The following is a 15,937-nucleotide window of genomic DNA, read 5'->3' as shown; positions in this document are numbered from 1 at the left end:
CTTTGGGAAATCTAAGAGACTTCCCTGTGCCACTGCACTGAAGGTGCTGTGTGTCAAAATGTAAAGATGATGCCTATGGAGTTTGTCAGACTCCAAAGTCAAATCACAGAAAAATACATGAGAGAGTGGGAAAAAGGTCTCAGTCCCTCCAGGTTAGAAATTAAAAGTCCTCATGTCCAGCAAGAAAAGCTCTCTAAAATAGAAGGGAATTCACACATTTTTGAGAATTCTCCCCAACACTCTGCAGGTACCTTTTCCTTCTACAGACGTCTTAGAAGAAGGTTTTGGTGTCTTGCGAATCAAGAAGTCCTTGGAGACTGATTTGTCTATGCTTTGCTTTGAGCGATGTTCTCGTGATTTTGTCTTAGATGCAAGCGTCAATAGGTTGAATGCAGATTTAAGTATCAGCGCTTGTGTGGACGGTTTGACAGGTTTAGGTGTCGGTGATGAAACCTATTGTTCGGGTGCATGCCTGTGTTGCCCTTTTTAGGTTTAAACTTGTGCTTCTCATTGGCAAACTCCTTTTGGATACCAGGGTTTGTCTGCCCAACTCGACCCGATGTCGACCCTATGGAGCGTGGGACCGGATCGTAGGCAACGTTTTGATGATTCCTCCATTTGCTGATCCTCAGCATGGCTCTCAAAGCAGATGGCTGCTTGCCTCGCCTGGATTTCTTCTGCTGTAGCAGTAGACTGGCTCAAGGTCTTTTCTGTTTGCATAGAGTAGGTGGGCCAGTGTTTGTTTTTAATGTTCTTTTAAGTTCTTCGATTTGAAGAGTTTACAAGCTCGACACAGAGTCGTCATGGTCCCTTGCACACCCGGGGCGGGTCTGTCCAAGTGAAGTTGGTGATGCACGTTGGGCACAATTTAAATAGAGTATTCTCCAAGGGGTGACAAGAAAGCAAGCAAGTTTATTTGTGTAAAGAAATATGGGGTTGGAGGCATTCTCTAAACCAGGAGAACCAAGTGTGTGTTCTCATCGCCCTCCTCCACTCTCCCTACAGCATCGACTTTCAGAATGTTATCGTTGTTGACCACCGCCAACCTCGCTGATCGTCTTAAAGACCTTTGCAATTATATATAAAGGAAAGATGAGTTCTTGTGGTGATGAAAACTGTTCACAGGCAAGTAAGATACTTTTTTCTCATCTCTTAGAACAGCTTATTAAACCAATGTTTAAAAAGTGAAGGAATTGAATTAAAAGTTATTCACAAAGTATATTACGGGGGAGATGAACGAGTTACTTACCCCTAGTAACGTTCTTTCGACTCGATGTTCCTCCCACATATTCATTTCATGATATCTTCATTTCCAGCTTCCGCTGCTTTGAAAGAAAATGTCTCTCAGCAGCGGGCGCTATGCGTCGAGGCCGGCAACCCGATGTTCCTCGAGGGCTTCTATCTTGTTGACGTCATTGTCGAGTACATATAACACTCAGCGTTCTTTGGTATCAGTTCAGTTTTTGTGCCATCCATATGCAGAATTACTGCCTTTGATAAGTGCCTTTAATTTATCAGACCTTAAAAGAGTGCAAGGTCTAAAGCTCAGAAATTCTACAGAGGGGTAGGTTGGGAGTGCGATGAGGAATACGTGGGAGGAACATCAAGTCGAAACAACGTTACCAGGGGTAAGTAACGTGTTCTTCAAATGGATTATGTCCTCCAACGTATTCCTTATTTTATGATAGACTCCCAAAGCAGTATAAGGTTCTTTTGGAGGAGGGAGTAAGACGTTAATGTATGTCCAGAATGGAGCATAGAACTGCCTTCCCAAATCTAACTTCATTGTTAGAGGTGTCTAAACAATAATGTTTTGTGAACGTGTGGAAGGTGGACCAGGTAGCTGCCTCGCAGCTATCCTTTATCGGAACTCCCCTCTGAAGGACAGAAGAAGTTGCCATGCCCCTAGTGGAATGAGCCCTTAAACCTTCTCGGGGGACCTTTCCCAGCTACCCTGCAAAACTCAGAAATAGCCAGTACGATCCATCTGGATGGAGTCTGTTTGGTATGTTTGTGTCCTGTATAACCAATGAAAAATTGGTTGTGCTGTCGCAACTTTGCCATCCTTGAAATATAAAAGCTTAGAGATCTCCTCGGATCGGGTCTATGAAATATTTCCTCTTCTTGCCAGGATGAAAGGGAAGATAGAAGGCCGGAAGCACCATTTTCTGTGCTAAATGGTACTCCGATAAAATCTTACAATGGTTTGATCTTAAGGACAACCTTATCCTTGTAAAAGGTGGTAAACTGAGGTTTACATGATAATGCCTGTAACTCACTCAACCTGCGGGATGATGTTATCAATACTAACTAAATAGTTTTGTAAGTTAGCAACCTTAAAGGGCAGGAATGGAGTAGCTCGAAGGAGCACACGCCAAAAACTTTAAAACCAAGTTAAGGTCCTGAGTTGGTATTTGGAATGGTGTAGGAGGAAACGCATTTGTGAATCCTTTAAGAAATGGAATTAAGGGTATTTTGTATTTGTATTTATTGTGTTTATATAGTGCTTTCATCCAAAGCGCTTTACATTATAACAACAGAATACATAGAACATTATAACAGAAGAAGCAATTTACAATAAATCGAACCAATAAAAAACAGTAAGTAGAGCAATTAATCTGTGGGGGGGGAAGGGGTGAGGAAGGGAAGGAGGAGGGGAGAAACAGAAGGGATATAAGGGGGAAAGTGAGGTAGGATAAGGGGGGCGAGAGGATCATAGGGAAGATTCGAGGGAAGGGGAGAGGATGAGAGGTGGGGAAGCTTTTAAGGCGGGGAATGGAGAAGGAGAGATTTCAGGGAAGTGCGGAAGGAGGAAAAGTTAAGTAGGATGCCTCTTCCGGGTTAAGCTTCAATATGGAAGGGGGCGTGGCTTGGAAGCCATGTGAAAGGACGTGCCTGTACGGGAGCTCCCGCTGATCCGTACATAATCCGACTGATACCGCGCAAGGACCGCTGTGATTTGGCAGAAAGTGGGAAGACTGTGAACATGAAGTCCGGCTGCACGCGAGGACACATTTTTACACGGGTTCGTGGTGCGCACGTGTACTTAAGAGCCGAATGAAGCACTGGTGGCGAGATCACGACTGATGACAAAATGGCCGCCGCCGCTTGACGAGGGGACAAAGGAGCGGTGGGTTGGGACCACAGCATACGTGCGCCCTCTCAGCGGAACAAAGGGGGCAGCGCGACCTAGCCCATCTGGGGGGAGCGCCGTACAACAGCGGTGCCCGAGGCTGTGGGGCGAGCTGGGACTCTCAACTGAGTCGTGGTGTATGGGCACGGTGCCTCCCTGGCCTGGACCGGAGCGCTGCCAGAAGGACGCTCCTGACTGGAGATATGTCGAACAAACCTCTGAGGGCGAAGAATAAGCAGCCTACGCTCACGAATACGCCAAGACGTCGCCCGGCCTGGAAGGTGCCAGGAGCAAGGATAAAGCTCAGACCAAAGAGATGGCCGCCGGGGGTGCGAACCAGGAGGTCCTCGCTGCGATCGCGGACCTGAAGGCAACGTGGGAGACCAAGCTCCAACTTGCTGTGGTCGAATTGAAAACTGCTTTGGAACTACAGGTCGGGGCGGTGCAGGAGGACGTGAACCTCCTGAGGCAGGATGTACGAGCCCTTGCTGAGCGCACGGAAACTCTGGAAAAGGAGATGGGCCCTACTGTGGCGGACTGCACTGCATATAAGAGCGATATCCATGCCCTGGTGCAGCGGGTGGGTAATTTGGGGGAGTAGGGCCGAAGAGGCGGAAGGACGCGCTCGGAGAAATAACGTTCGCATCGTGGGCCTGCCGGAGGGGGCTGAAGGCCAGAACCCCACGGAGTTTATTGAGTACTTGCTGCTGCAGGAGATCACTGGGGGAGCCCTGTCGCAGGGGTTTGCGGTGGAGAGGGCGCATAGGGCCTTGAACAGAAGACCACCGCCGGGGAACCCACCTAGGCCTGTGATCGCCAAGATCCTTAACTATCGGGATCGGGAAAGGATCCTTGAGCACTTTCGTAAGGGGGGCACCATACAGCGAGGAGAGGCGACCATTACTGCTTACCCCGACTACACCCTGCAAGTGCAGCGTAGTCGCATGAACTTTGGGGCGGTCAAGAGGCGATTGCGGGCAGCAGGGTACAAGTATATGTTGCTCTATCCGGCCAGATTGAAGATATTCTTTAAGACTAAGACACTGTTTTTTGACACTCCGGAGGAGGCCATGGAATGGCTCGATGCACAAAATTTTCCTCAAGAGCCAGATGAGCGGATGGCGGATGGAACGGGAAGAGATAAGTGACGCTGCGGGCCCGGTTGGGCGATGAATATTGGGACTGGAATATAGTTGGTGGGACTTTGTTATGGTAGTGTATGCGTTAGGACTTCGAAACATGGTCCATGTGTGCGGATACGGAATTGTGGGAGGGGAGCCTCCGGGGACTGTTCTTTGTACCCCAGTTTGAGTTTAGGTTAGTCACGGTGTGTGGGGTGACACCCTGTCGGGTTCTCTACTTGGGTTCCAGAGAGAACCGAACACAGGGATGCCTGAGATCCAGGGATGGAGCTGGGCAGTTGGTTGGGTTAGGGGGGTGGGGAGGGTCAGTTTTTATATGAGCCTGGGAGAGAAACTGGGGATGGGGGCCCTTGCGGTAGGGGGGAGGCGAATGGACCTGGGAAAGGGATGGGAGCTACTGATGCATCATGGGGGACCTTAGGATACTAACGTGGAACGTTAGAGGGCTTAACAGCTACCTTAAGCGTAACAAGGTCATGTTGTACCTAAAAAGACAAAAGATAGATATCGCCTTGTTACAGGAGACATCTGACATGGGATAAACTGGAACTGGTGGGGAGAAAGTGGAGAGGGACTGTAGTTGGATCCACATATTCTGCCTATGCTAGAGGTGTGCTGATTTGGGTTGCACCACATGTCCCGTTTCAGCTACTTGGGGAGGTTGTGGAGTCTGATGGGAGGCTGGTCATGGTAAGGGGGCTTGTGGAAAATAAAGTAGTGTGCGTCATAAATACCTATGCCCCCAAACGTGACACGGCGACATACTTTAGGACACTGTCCACTAGACTGGGTGAGGGGATGGGGGGTCCTGTGATTTGGGGAGGGGACTTTAATTGTGTACTAGACCCCAAGGAGGACAGGTCAGATAACAGGGTGGACAGGCCCAGCCCGGCGGTTAGGGTACTGCAGGCGCTGCTGGTAGACCTAGGCCTGGCAGACGTGTGGAGGACGAGACACCCTGGCGTGAGGCAATATTTGCATTACTCGGCCCCGCACCAGTTACACACAAGGCTGGATTACTTTTTTGCCACTCCGGACGTTGTCGCGGAGTGTGACCCGATAGACTACAGGGCGAGAGTCCTTTCGGACCACTCGCCCCTGGTCATGCGTTGGCAGCTTTGTCCTCCACGTGCGCGAATTCCAACATGGCGCCTTAGGGCGGAAGCGCTCAGGGATCCAGTCTTCAGAGAGGAAGTGAGGGAGGAGATAGTTGCTTACTTTGAAGCGAACACAGGCAGCGTCAAGTCGGCTGGTACTTTGTGGGAGGCCTTTAAGGTTGTAATGAGGGGGGTTGCCATTGTTAAATCTAAAGGATTAATGGGAGGAGTCCTGGCAGATCTGCGGAGGGCCGAGATTGAGTTGGAGAGAGAGCTGGGGGAGGGGGAGACGGACATGGAGGAGGTCATTAATTTGCAACAGAGGTGCGCAGAACATTGGGACAGGCTTTGTAATCTGAATTACAGGAAGTATATTGAGAGGTTGCATGCCGGGGGAGACAAGACGGGCAGGCTTCTTGCTTGGCTGTATAAGAGCGAGACCCCAAGATCCCTGATCCGATCAGTTATCACTGAAAAGGGAGTGGAGCAGGACACCCAGGAAGGGGTGAATGGAGCATTCGCAGAATATTATCAGACATTATATGAGGATCGAGAGGGGGGAAGCCGGGAAGAGATAGAGGTAGTACTTGAAGACATAGGCCTGCCCAAGATAAGTGACGAAGAGCGAGAGGAGATGGATGCTCCGATCACTCTGGAGGAGCTGCAGGAGATTGTGCGGCAGCTACCCACTTGTAAGGCCCCAGGTGCAGATGGGTTCCCCAGTGAATTTTATAAAGCGTATGGGGAGGAGGTGCTCCCGCCCATGCTGGAGATGTTTAATGAAGCGTTCGAGGTGGGGCGGCTGCCGGAATCACTCAGGGAGGCGATTATAGTACCGCTCCCCAAACCCAATAAACCGGGGCATGATTGTAGCTCCTACCGGCCCCTGTCGATGCTGAACCAGGACAGCAAGATCCTGACAGCGGTCCTGGCGGCCAGAATGCGGAGGGTAATAGGCAAGCTGATCCATCCTGACCAGACGGGCTATGTCCCGAACAGGAATATTACTCACAATCACAGGCGCCTTCACAGGGTGGTGGAATGGGGGGGCAGTGAGGACAGCGAAATGGCAATAGTGGCGCTGGACGCGGTTAAAGCGTTCGACTCCGTCCGATGGCCATGGCTGCTGGCGGCTTTGGGGCAGTTCGGACTGGGACCATGCTACATGAGGTGGGCCGAGTTATTATATAGTGCGCCTCTGGCTAGGGTCCGTACGGGTGCAGTAGTGTCAGATAGATGGCAGTTAGGCAGAGGTACCAGGCAGGGATGTCCTTGGTCCCCAATGTTGTACATACTGGCCCTCGAACCCTTAGCAGTTTACCTCCGGCAGCAGTATGATCCGGTGGGCATAGAGGTGGGAGGAGAGTGCCATCTTATATCCCTGTATGCAGACGATATGCTGTTATACCTGAAACATCCAGAAGAGAATTTGCAGTATATCTTGGAGGTATTGGAGAGGTACGCCTGGTTGTCCGGCATAGCGGTTAACCCTCAGAAATCCGTATTATTCCCGCTGGGCAGTTATGTGGGGATACCGGCGGAGAGGTTGCCGGTGCTGCGGATTCCGTGGGCAACGAGCTCCTTCCGGTACTTGGGCATTGACGTGTATCACACGACCGAGGAAGAACACAAGTATAACACTGAACTAGCTGTGGGAAAGATTGAGAGGTGCATGAGGTTCTGGGAAAGATTGCCTTTAGCTATGATGGGTCGCGGAGCTATGCTTAAAATGGTGGTGCTGCCCAGACTCCTGCATTACTTTAATAACATCCCGTACATGATACCTAGGAAGTTTTTCGCTAGGTTACATAGCGTGTGTAGGAATTTCCTGTGGCACGGCACGCGCAACAGGGTCGCATTATGGAAATTGCAGAACTCTTACGAGAAAGGTGGCGTGAAGCTGCCGAACGTTGAGGCCTATTATATTGCGGCGCAACTGCAATATGTGGCCAGGTGGCTTTCAGATGAAGAGACCCCCGAACATAGGCTGCTAGGGAAAGACTGTTCCCCCTTCTATCTGCGGGAGGTGATTTGGGTGACTGGCTCATGGATGAGAGAGCGTCCTAAGATGCTAGCCCTTGGCAGGAATATATGGCGGCGTGCCTGTCGGATGATGGGTGACCCCTTGCCGTGTATGCCGCAGTTCCCTCTGATCGCCCTAGCAAAGGTGGACGGGCAGCTGAGAACTATTATCCGGACGTATTGGGAGTCAGTGGGATTGATCACTATGGGCGACATCTGGCAGGATGGGACCCTGATGGAGTTTGATGAACTGGAGGCAGGGTCGGGACTACACAGGGGTCAATATGTAACATATCATAGGGTGGTCCGGGAGGTCCGGAGCACGTGGCCCGAAACTACTTTGGCCGATGAACCGGATGCCACGCTGGAGACGATGTATGACGCATCAGAGGGTGGACACGAGGTCTCTAGGTTGTACGAGATGTTGATGACAAAGGTTGGGAAGGATTTGGGGCACCTTAGACTGGAGTGGGAAGCGGAGATGGGGGCCCCGATGTCGGATAGGATGTGGGAGCGCGCCCTGGGGTACCACAAAAAGGTATCGAGGAACGCCAGGTTCAAGCAGATACAGCTCTATATTACGCACAGGGCATATATGACCCCCCTTAGAATTTCCAAATTCCTAGGTAGTGGGCGCCAGGCGTGCCCCAAGTGTAACGAAGAGAATGCAGACATGATACACATGTTCTGGGCGTGCCCAGTGATTGCAACTTACTGGGGTGAAGTGGCGCGGAGGCTGGCAGGGAGGGGTGTTACACTTAAGGTGGATTCAGCTTGGGCTTGTCTGCTGGGAGGGTATCCCAGGGCGCGTAAGCTTCGACATGTTGAGAAACTTAAAGATCTGGCCTATGTGCTTGTCAAACGTAGGATAGCCATGGAGTGGAAGAAATGTCACAAGCCGCGAGTGGAGGTCTGGTGGCGGGATCTCCAAAAATGGGCGGATGCCGAAACGACAGCGTGGTAAGATGGCAGTATGGCAGGGGATGGGGAAGAAATAGGCTCTCTCACGGCATGGAAGTTGTTGTTAGCTGAGCTGTTTGGTGCGGGATCAGCCTCGGCTGGACTTGAGAGCGATGAGGCCCCACCGCACGGAACGGACACCGAGGGCGGACACTCTACAGGCTCATAGGGGGGAGGGACGGGGATTGCAGTGCCTTACTTTTTGTTTGTTTGGTTTTGTTGTTTGAAGTGTTTTATTTATGTTTTGTTGTAATGTTGTTTGGTTGAGATAAAATAAAAACATATTTAAAAAAAAAGCTTCAATATGGAAAGCGCTGCTAGATAACCCTTGATTTTTCCAATATGGAACCCCATATTTGTCAAACGTAGTAGAAATGATAACACCATAGGTGTATCGCATTGAAAGGGGTCCACATCATTTGCTCTACACCAGATGCAGAACTTGTTCCAACTGCAGTGGCATAAGGATTTTGTTGCTGGCCTTCTGGCTGAAAGCAAAATCTCCATTACTTCATCCGGGAGGTCCCAATCCTTGTACCTCAGCCTCTCAGAAAACATGCGTGAAGGTTGAGTGTCTTGACCTCTGGGTGGAGAACCTGAGCCTTTTCAGGCGAGAGAAGGTCCTCTCTTTGTGGAAGACGTATTGGAGGGCAGATGGACATGTTGAGAAGGTCCGGGTACCATGTCCTTTCGGCCCAATCTGGGGCAATTAGGATTATGGATTTCTTGAACTTTCTCAACCTCCTGATGACGCGAGGAATGACAGGAATTGGAGGAAACACGTACAATAGTGGGAACTCCCAGACCACCACGAACTCATCTCCTAGAGCTCCTCTTGGGGGAAATTCCCTGGAACAGTACCGTTCGCACTTCCAGTTCATCCCGGTCGCATATAGATCTGTTTGAGGGGTTCCCCATAGGGTGAATATCTCTTGAAGGACTTCCTGAGCTAGTTCCCACTCATGGGAGACTGTGCTCTTCGTGCTCAAAGCATCTGCTGCCGTGTTCTCCTCTCCGGCTAGGTGAACTGCCGACAGAGATTCCTGCTTGGATTGCCCAGAACCAGAGCTGAATTGCTTTTCTGCACTTTGGTAGTGACTCTACACCTCCTCTCTTGTTGAGTTAGTACATGGCCACTGTGTTGTCCGTCATTATCACGACATTCTTTTCCCATACAGAGGGCAGAAAGGCCTTCCGCCCTAGTCTGATTGCCCTTAGCTCCAAAAGGTTGATGTGTAGTTTGGACTCTGATAGGGACCAACGCCGCTGATTGATCTTATACCGGTCTGTGATAGACATCTTGGCGCCGCATTTTTAGGCAATTTTTGAAACCCGTCTTTGGGATTCAATAGACCTCCCCCTTGACGCCATACTTGGGCCTTTTGTCGACGACCTCGACTCATCACCTTGGGATGTGTATTTAGTGGCAGTGACATCACTGTTTCCATACTCAGCTGATGCAATTTCTCTGCCCTCTGCTGTCCAAATGGCAAAGTGCACCCACTTCAACAACAGCTACCATATCAACAAACAGAATTAGCACGGTTCTACGTAGTCACCTTCACCTTCCACTATTGCAAACATTCCTAAATTACTTCTTTCCACCCCCACTTCTCTTCACACAGGGCACAGTGGTTCCAGTGTCAATAAAAAGCTAATCATAGGCTTAGCGTTTCAGTCTCTAAAAAGCAAAATGCTGTATGAAGAATGCCTCCTCACGAACTGAAACTGAAAGTAGGTGCTATAATTATGCTACTACGCAATCTTATGCCATGACGGGGACTCTGCAATAGAACAAGGTTGACAATTAGGAGTCTACAAAGACACGTCATAGTGGCCTGTGTGATTGATGGAACTTAGATACTGTTCTTATACCATGCATACCTCTCTATCCATCCGATACCTTTAGCCTTTTCAATGACCATTAATAAGTCACAGGGACCTACAAGCCCTTCCTAGAAGCGATCAATGGCAATTCCGATATTTAAAAAGGTGGACAGAAGTGACCCTATGAATTACCAACCAGCATTGAACTTTAAGATATGCTAGAACGGCTTATGTTACGCCGGGAATAGCTAATGATAATAGGAAACATCTACGATGGTTGAGTAAAACATGTGTACATTACAGGTCTCTAGTACTATGCCTTTATAATTTTGTTTGTATGAGTACAGACTAAAGAACATAGCTATTTCGTACGTTACATTGTGATTGTACCTACAATGTTGCTACTGGAGTTAGTCGCTCTATCCAGAGCTCAAGGAAGCTCAACACTGAAATGTTTACCATGACAAGTACATAAAAACATTTTGGGGTCCAGGAAGGTCTATGCCATATATAGCACACAATAATGATCTTATATCACACAGATGTAGTCAGGTGCTTAGTTAATGAAGGAATGATATGGTTACTCAACATGATCAAATGAAAGATCAATTGCGTACTGGGCGAATAACAAGGTTACCATAGGTGTTTAGGATTATGCCAGTACAAATGTTTTCGTACTGGTAGGTCTCAAAGCAAATAGCCATAATAGCTTATATTGTGCATGTATGACAATAGTTAATTATTGTTTACACAATACACTTGTAATATTACAAACACTACTATTTACTGCCACAATGAGATCGTGCTTACATGGACGCAGCGACGTCATCGTGTTCCGATGACGTCACACATGCGGCTCCAATGACCCGTGATGGAGTATCCTGCACCTTTTATAAAATGGTAGGTGACAAGGAAGCAGGTTCTTACACTTCTGTTATCTGTGCTTCTACCGCAAGAACAAACAAAACCCTGTAAGTGAGTATTTTGCAATCGTTAGATAGTCATTACCTTACCACTTTAGGTAGCACCGTTTACGAACTTTCAGTAACGTGGAGAATTTCATTCTTTCAGGCTCACTCATCCCTGCGTTTTGATTATGATGTGTCAGGTACTAAATTGGCACATATTTTCTTTAAGAACAGATATTACTTTGGTTTTCAAATGACCATGAGTGGTTCAGTATCTATACATATCTAGTTTGAATTTTGATTATCAGTCATAGAGACTGCTGGTGTGACAGACATTCAGCAGACAAAATAAGTGTAACATGGAGCACAACATAACTGGTGTTGCGTCCACATTATAATTTGCAATTAGAACAGTCTTAACCTGTGTTGATTACAAGTGGTTTACATTTTTTACACATATTTTACTTGATTTTTACCTATTAGGCCTAGAGATAGTTGGTGCAACAGATCTTTTACAGAGCATGTCGGGTTCTCGCACTTGTAAATACTAGTGCGATCAATATAGTAACATTACTTGCTAGACACGTACTGTAAATGTAGCTTTAGCCCTGAAGGTGGACAGATGTCTGAAATGCATTGGCTGCTGTTTCCTGCCACTTCAATTAGAAGAAAAACTTTAGATGCACCATTAAACTATGTCACAAAAAAGGACAGATTGTTTTTACTATGTTTCAGGAACTGAATTAATGCAGTAGTATTGACTACAAGTACCCATCTCCACATCTGATTAGTTTATATCAGAATTGTTTCCCTAGGAGTTGGGGTGGATGCAGGACATAAGGGAGATATAGGAGGGAAGAAGCTGGAAAGAGATAATAGACAATATCTTGCGATTATACAACAGACCCTAGAATGAAAGTGACCTTAACTATTAACTCATCCTAGCTACATTGAGTGGCGACCTGGAAAGATTGAGCAAATTAACAGTCTCATGGTTAGGGCATATGAACGTGGTAAAAATTATCCTGTTGCCATGGGTCCTATTCTTGTTCAGTATGCTCCCAGTGAGATTCCAGACCACTTCTTCCTTAGGTTGATTAATAATGAGATAAACATATTTATATGGGGTCAGAAGAAGGCTAGGCAGAACAATGTTCTCCCTACCCATGGAGGAAGGGGGCTATGGGCTCCCCAACCTGGAAAAGTACAGCTACAGATCTTTCAGGAACACGTGACTGATGAGTTGCAGATTCATTGGACTTGTGTGGCACATACTAAAACAAGTAAAGGATTTACTATGGACTCCAGTAAGAAAAGAGCAGAGAAAGGTAAGAAACCATCCTGTGGTGGGGATTCTATGGAAAGTTGACAAAATAAACAAACATGTATCCATCTGCCTGCCTCCCACAAGCTCTGTGTGCGGGGAAAAAATAGATCTGGGAAGAATTGGAGGTGCCGCATCGCAGAAGTGGTCGAACACAGGATTAGAAAGGGTAAACCAACCATTTATCAAGATCAAGATTAGGGAATATGAATAAGTTAGTGACATATTGGGGCATGAGAAGTTTAATGTATTTCGCTACCCATCTATAAAAGTTAGTGCACAAGCTGACACAGGTGGAATATGTTTGGAATTAGGCCCAGAGAAGGCAAGGCATGATATTTAAAATTTATAAGGTGCTACGGAGCCTCCAGACAGCCCCAGATCTAAGGAACAGTGGACGAAAGAATTAGGGCAAGGGCCACTGGAGAAACTGTGGCAACACATTTAAAATATTACGTTTCATGGGAACCTGGTCACAAACACAATAACGCATACCTTCAAAATCTTGCAAAGGTGGCCCCGTGACCCAGTGAAGCTGTCAAAGATGTTCCACGGATGCATAGGGCAGGGAGGATAGTGGGAGGATAATGGTTGCGCAAAAATGGAAAGTGCCTTTCCTTCCAGACAGGGCTGAGTGGTAGTTGGAGGTGTAGAATATTTTCCTGATGGAAAACTCACATAATCACATACATGGAACACAATGATGTGGGGACGTTTATTGAGGAGTGGTGGGCATTCTTAGAGAAGCACAAAATGCACCCAGAATCTTACTCCGTCCTGTAGAAAATTGCAACCTTTCCGGTGAACAAGCGGGCTCATGGTTGGGTGAACAGGTGAACCAGAGGTGAAAATAGCTAGTAGCACGAGAGGGGGTGGAAGAAGCGAGGGCAGCAGGGACTACCCCCCCCTACCCCACACTCCCAAAGTTTGGCGCTCTGGGAGGACAGGGAAATAGGATGACGATAGGTGAGAAAATGGAGGGGATTCGGGAGAGAGATGTAACCTGAAGACACCACATAACCCTTTTTTTTCATTTTTCATCTTTTCGTTCCTTGGGGATTGTAGACCTTCACTTTCCATATTAAGTTTATATGCAGGCCTTGCCAAGATACACTCCTCCAAGACAAACAAGTGTAACACAGAGGGGTTGATGGCAGAGGATATGGACATAAAGAGTGTATATCAATCCAAAGGATCTTTATTGACTTCTAATAGATGGACATTGTGTGAGATTGTTCCACTATAAGCTATAGTTGTGTATGGAAAAAGTAATAAAAAGAAAATGGAAAATAAAACTATTTTGCAGATAGCTGCAGTCCTGAGAGATCTTGGGGGCTTGATAAAATCAGGCAACAATTCACATCTCAAATATTGGGTAGCCTCTCAATCGGAAGTGTTTGCCACACAAATTTTCCAAGGCTTCCTCCCAGCAAACAAAAAAGATGTGGATTTGGAAGGGAATCCCAAACACCCACTCGTATATCAGGCCAGATCTGGTCATGGCTGCATCAAGTTCCCAACTTGGAGTATTAAGAAGGCCATGCCCATACTTGGCACACACTATTCCAATGCTTACAATGTAAATGAGGCCTTGTTAGAGTTTTTCTCTAGAATTCTGAACACGGGTTACCATTTTAATGTGGAATTTCAGGGAAATAAGTATTGTTCCCTGGACATAAAATGGCTGCAAATGCTTCTAAAATATAAAAAAAACAGCTGTCACGAGCCAATAAGTAAACACAGGTCATAAGCAGGTTAACCTGCTAGTGGAAACAGACTAAGAGGTGCCCTGTCTTGGGAGTGTTAGGGGCATAAGCATTGAGTTACATCACCAATGAGGACCTGGATGTGCGCTGTGCAGGAAAAAGTAAAAAATAAACTGAAACTTGTAGTGAATCACAGTTTAGACTTCCATCCGAACAATGCCTCATGGCCTGCAAACCTGCCCCCACTTAAACTGAACTGAGATTTTGAAGAAAGTTAGGGAATACGTATGACGTGCCAGAGAGAGGATTGTGAGGTTCTCCATTTTCAAACTCATGCTCCATTGGCAGATTCACGTCTGATAAACTGCACTCAGATCTCAAGCCCTCTCCCCCTGAAAATCCAAAAGGAATTTTAATAACAAATACATTGGAGCTTTGCTGTGGGACACTGGTACAGTACCCACACAACTACTAAAGCTGATTATAATCTGCAACATGCTTATGTAGCAAGTGATATGTTTTTTTAATGATGCCTCATTACTTAGCGGTATGTTGTTGATTTGAAAAACAAATGGGGAAACACCCAAAAACAGATTAATGCATTCAGGACCAACATACATTGTATAACCATAGCTTTTGTGGCTAGATTCAGTGGTTTCCTTCATACCTCCTTCCCCTCACAACTCTCAAGGACATTCAAGGCTGGAATATCAGATATACAATATTCCTAATAACATATTTAAAGAGACTTTAAAGAATCAAAGATAATTTCATAACAATTATCCTGGGGGTTTCCTTCTACTGAATGACACATTGGCAACACAACTGAAATCATGGAAAAACAGATGTCTGTTGTAGTTAAAAAGAAATACCTAGAGAGATATGCAGACAGTATCTCTTCCCCAGTCTTCTTGCTACAAAATATTCTAGAGAGGGTTCCACATGCCTCAGCTCTTCCAGCTTCATAATTATCTGGAAACTCATTGGCATCAAACATGGGATTAGATACCATGGTATCTGTGGATAGTTGTGATGCTGTCCGTCGAAATTCCACATTTGCTTGAGTCGATAAAGCTGTGGAGAGAAAAAGTGCTTTATCAGTGTGGGGATAAAGAAAAGGCTCATGGGAAATAAAGATTTAGCCTAGTATGTTGATCCTCTACGAGCTAGCCACACATATGTATTAAGCTGTATTTAAAATGTGTTTGTCAATTACTTTTTGGAGACAAAACAAGTCCAGCTTCATTTATACTCAAAACAAAATGTCTTCAGTTTTAATCGGTTAAGTCTGAAGGAAATCTTTGTCAGCCGAGTGTTTGTATTGAACTTTTTTCAAATAAATATTTGCATTTAAACCTTCCTTCCCATTAGTTGTCGATTATATAATGCATTCACAATAGTTATCCTGTTAAATGTGACAACAATGCTCTCCTCTGACTAGCTTTTTGTATTAACAAAATGTTGAAAAATTAGGTCTACCTGTTAATCTACTATGGAATTTAGGATGTGCAACATATGAACAGTGAAAGAGATGTTTTAACGCAGCCAGTTTTATCTCCATCCTGAGAAAAAAATGTTCTTATTGACTTTTTTGTGTGGGGACAGGGGGTTTGTGGGGGTCAGGGACAATATGGTGCAAGGTTCAGTGAAGACATCAACCAAGCTATTAGTAATACAGTGGGGATTCGCTCAGTTATTGCATATTTGGACATCCAGAACAGGATTACTTTGGCTGGAAGTGCAGCGAAATAATGAGAATATTGTTTTATTAATGGTTCTTGTGCAGATTTGTATCAGAAGCACAGAGAGGGGAACTTA

The 15,937-nt window shown here is 46.5% G+C and overlaps 1 protein-coding gene across 6 annotated transcripts in view; it reads right to left on the bottom strand.

Moving 5' to 3' along the window:
- The window catches only part of RALGAPB (Ral GTPase activating protein non-catalytic subunit beta), a 2,501,232-nt gene that overhangs the window by 1,596,720 nt on the left and 888,575 nt on the right, over positions 1–15,937 (bottom strand). For all 6 annotated transcript variants that reach the window (XM_069652125.1, XM_069652127.1, XM_069652128.1 and 3 more), the window contains one exon: positions 14,992–15,193. In XM_069652125.1, the coding sequence (XP_069508226.1) occupies positions 14,992–15,193 (202 nt within the window). The remainder of the gene's footprint in view (positions 1–14,991; positions 15,194–15,937) is intronic.

Source organism: Ambystoma mexicanum, chromosome 3p, assembly GCF_040938575.1.
Source record: "Ambystoma mexicanum isolate Mex_15411 chromosome 3p, UKY_AmexF1_1, whole genome shotgun sequence".
Taxonomy (NCBI): domain Eukaryota; kingdom Metazoa; phylum Chordata; class Amphibia; order Caudata; family Ambystomatidae; genus Ambystoma; species Ambystoma mexicanum.
The sequence above is the reverse complement of the archived record's forward strand: the minus strand, read 5'-3'. Positions and strand labels throughout refer to the sequence as shown.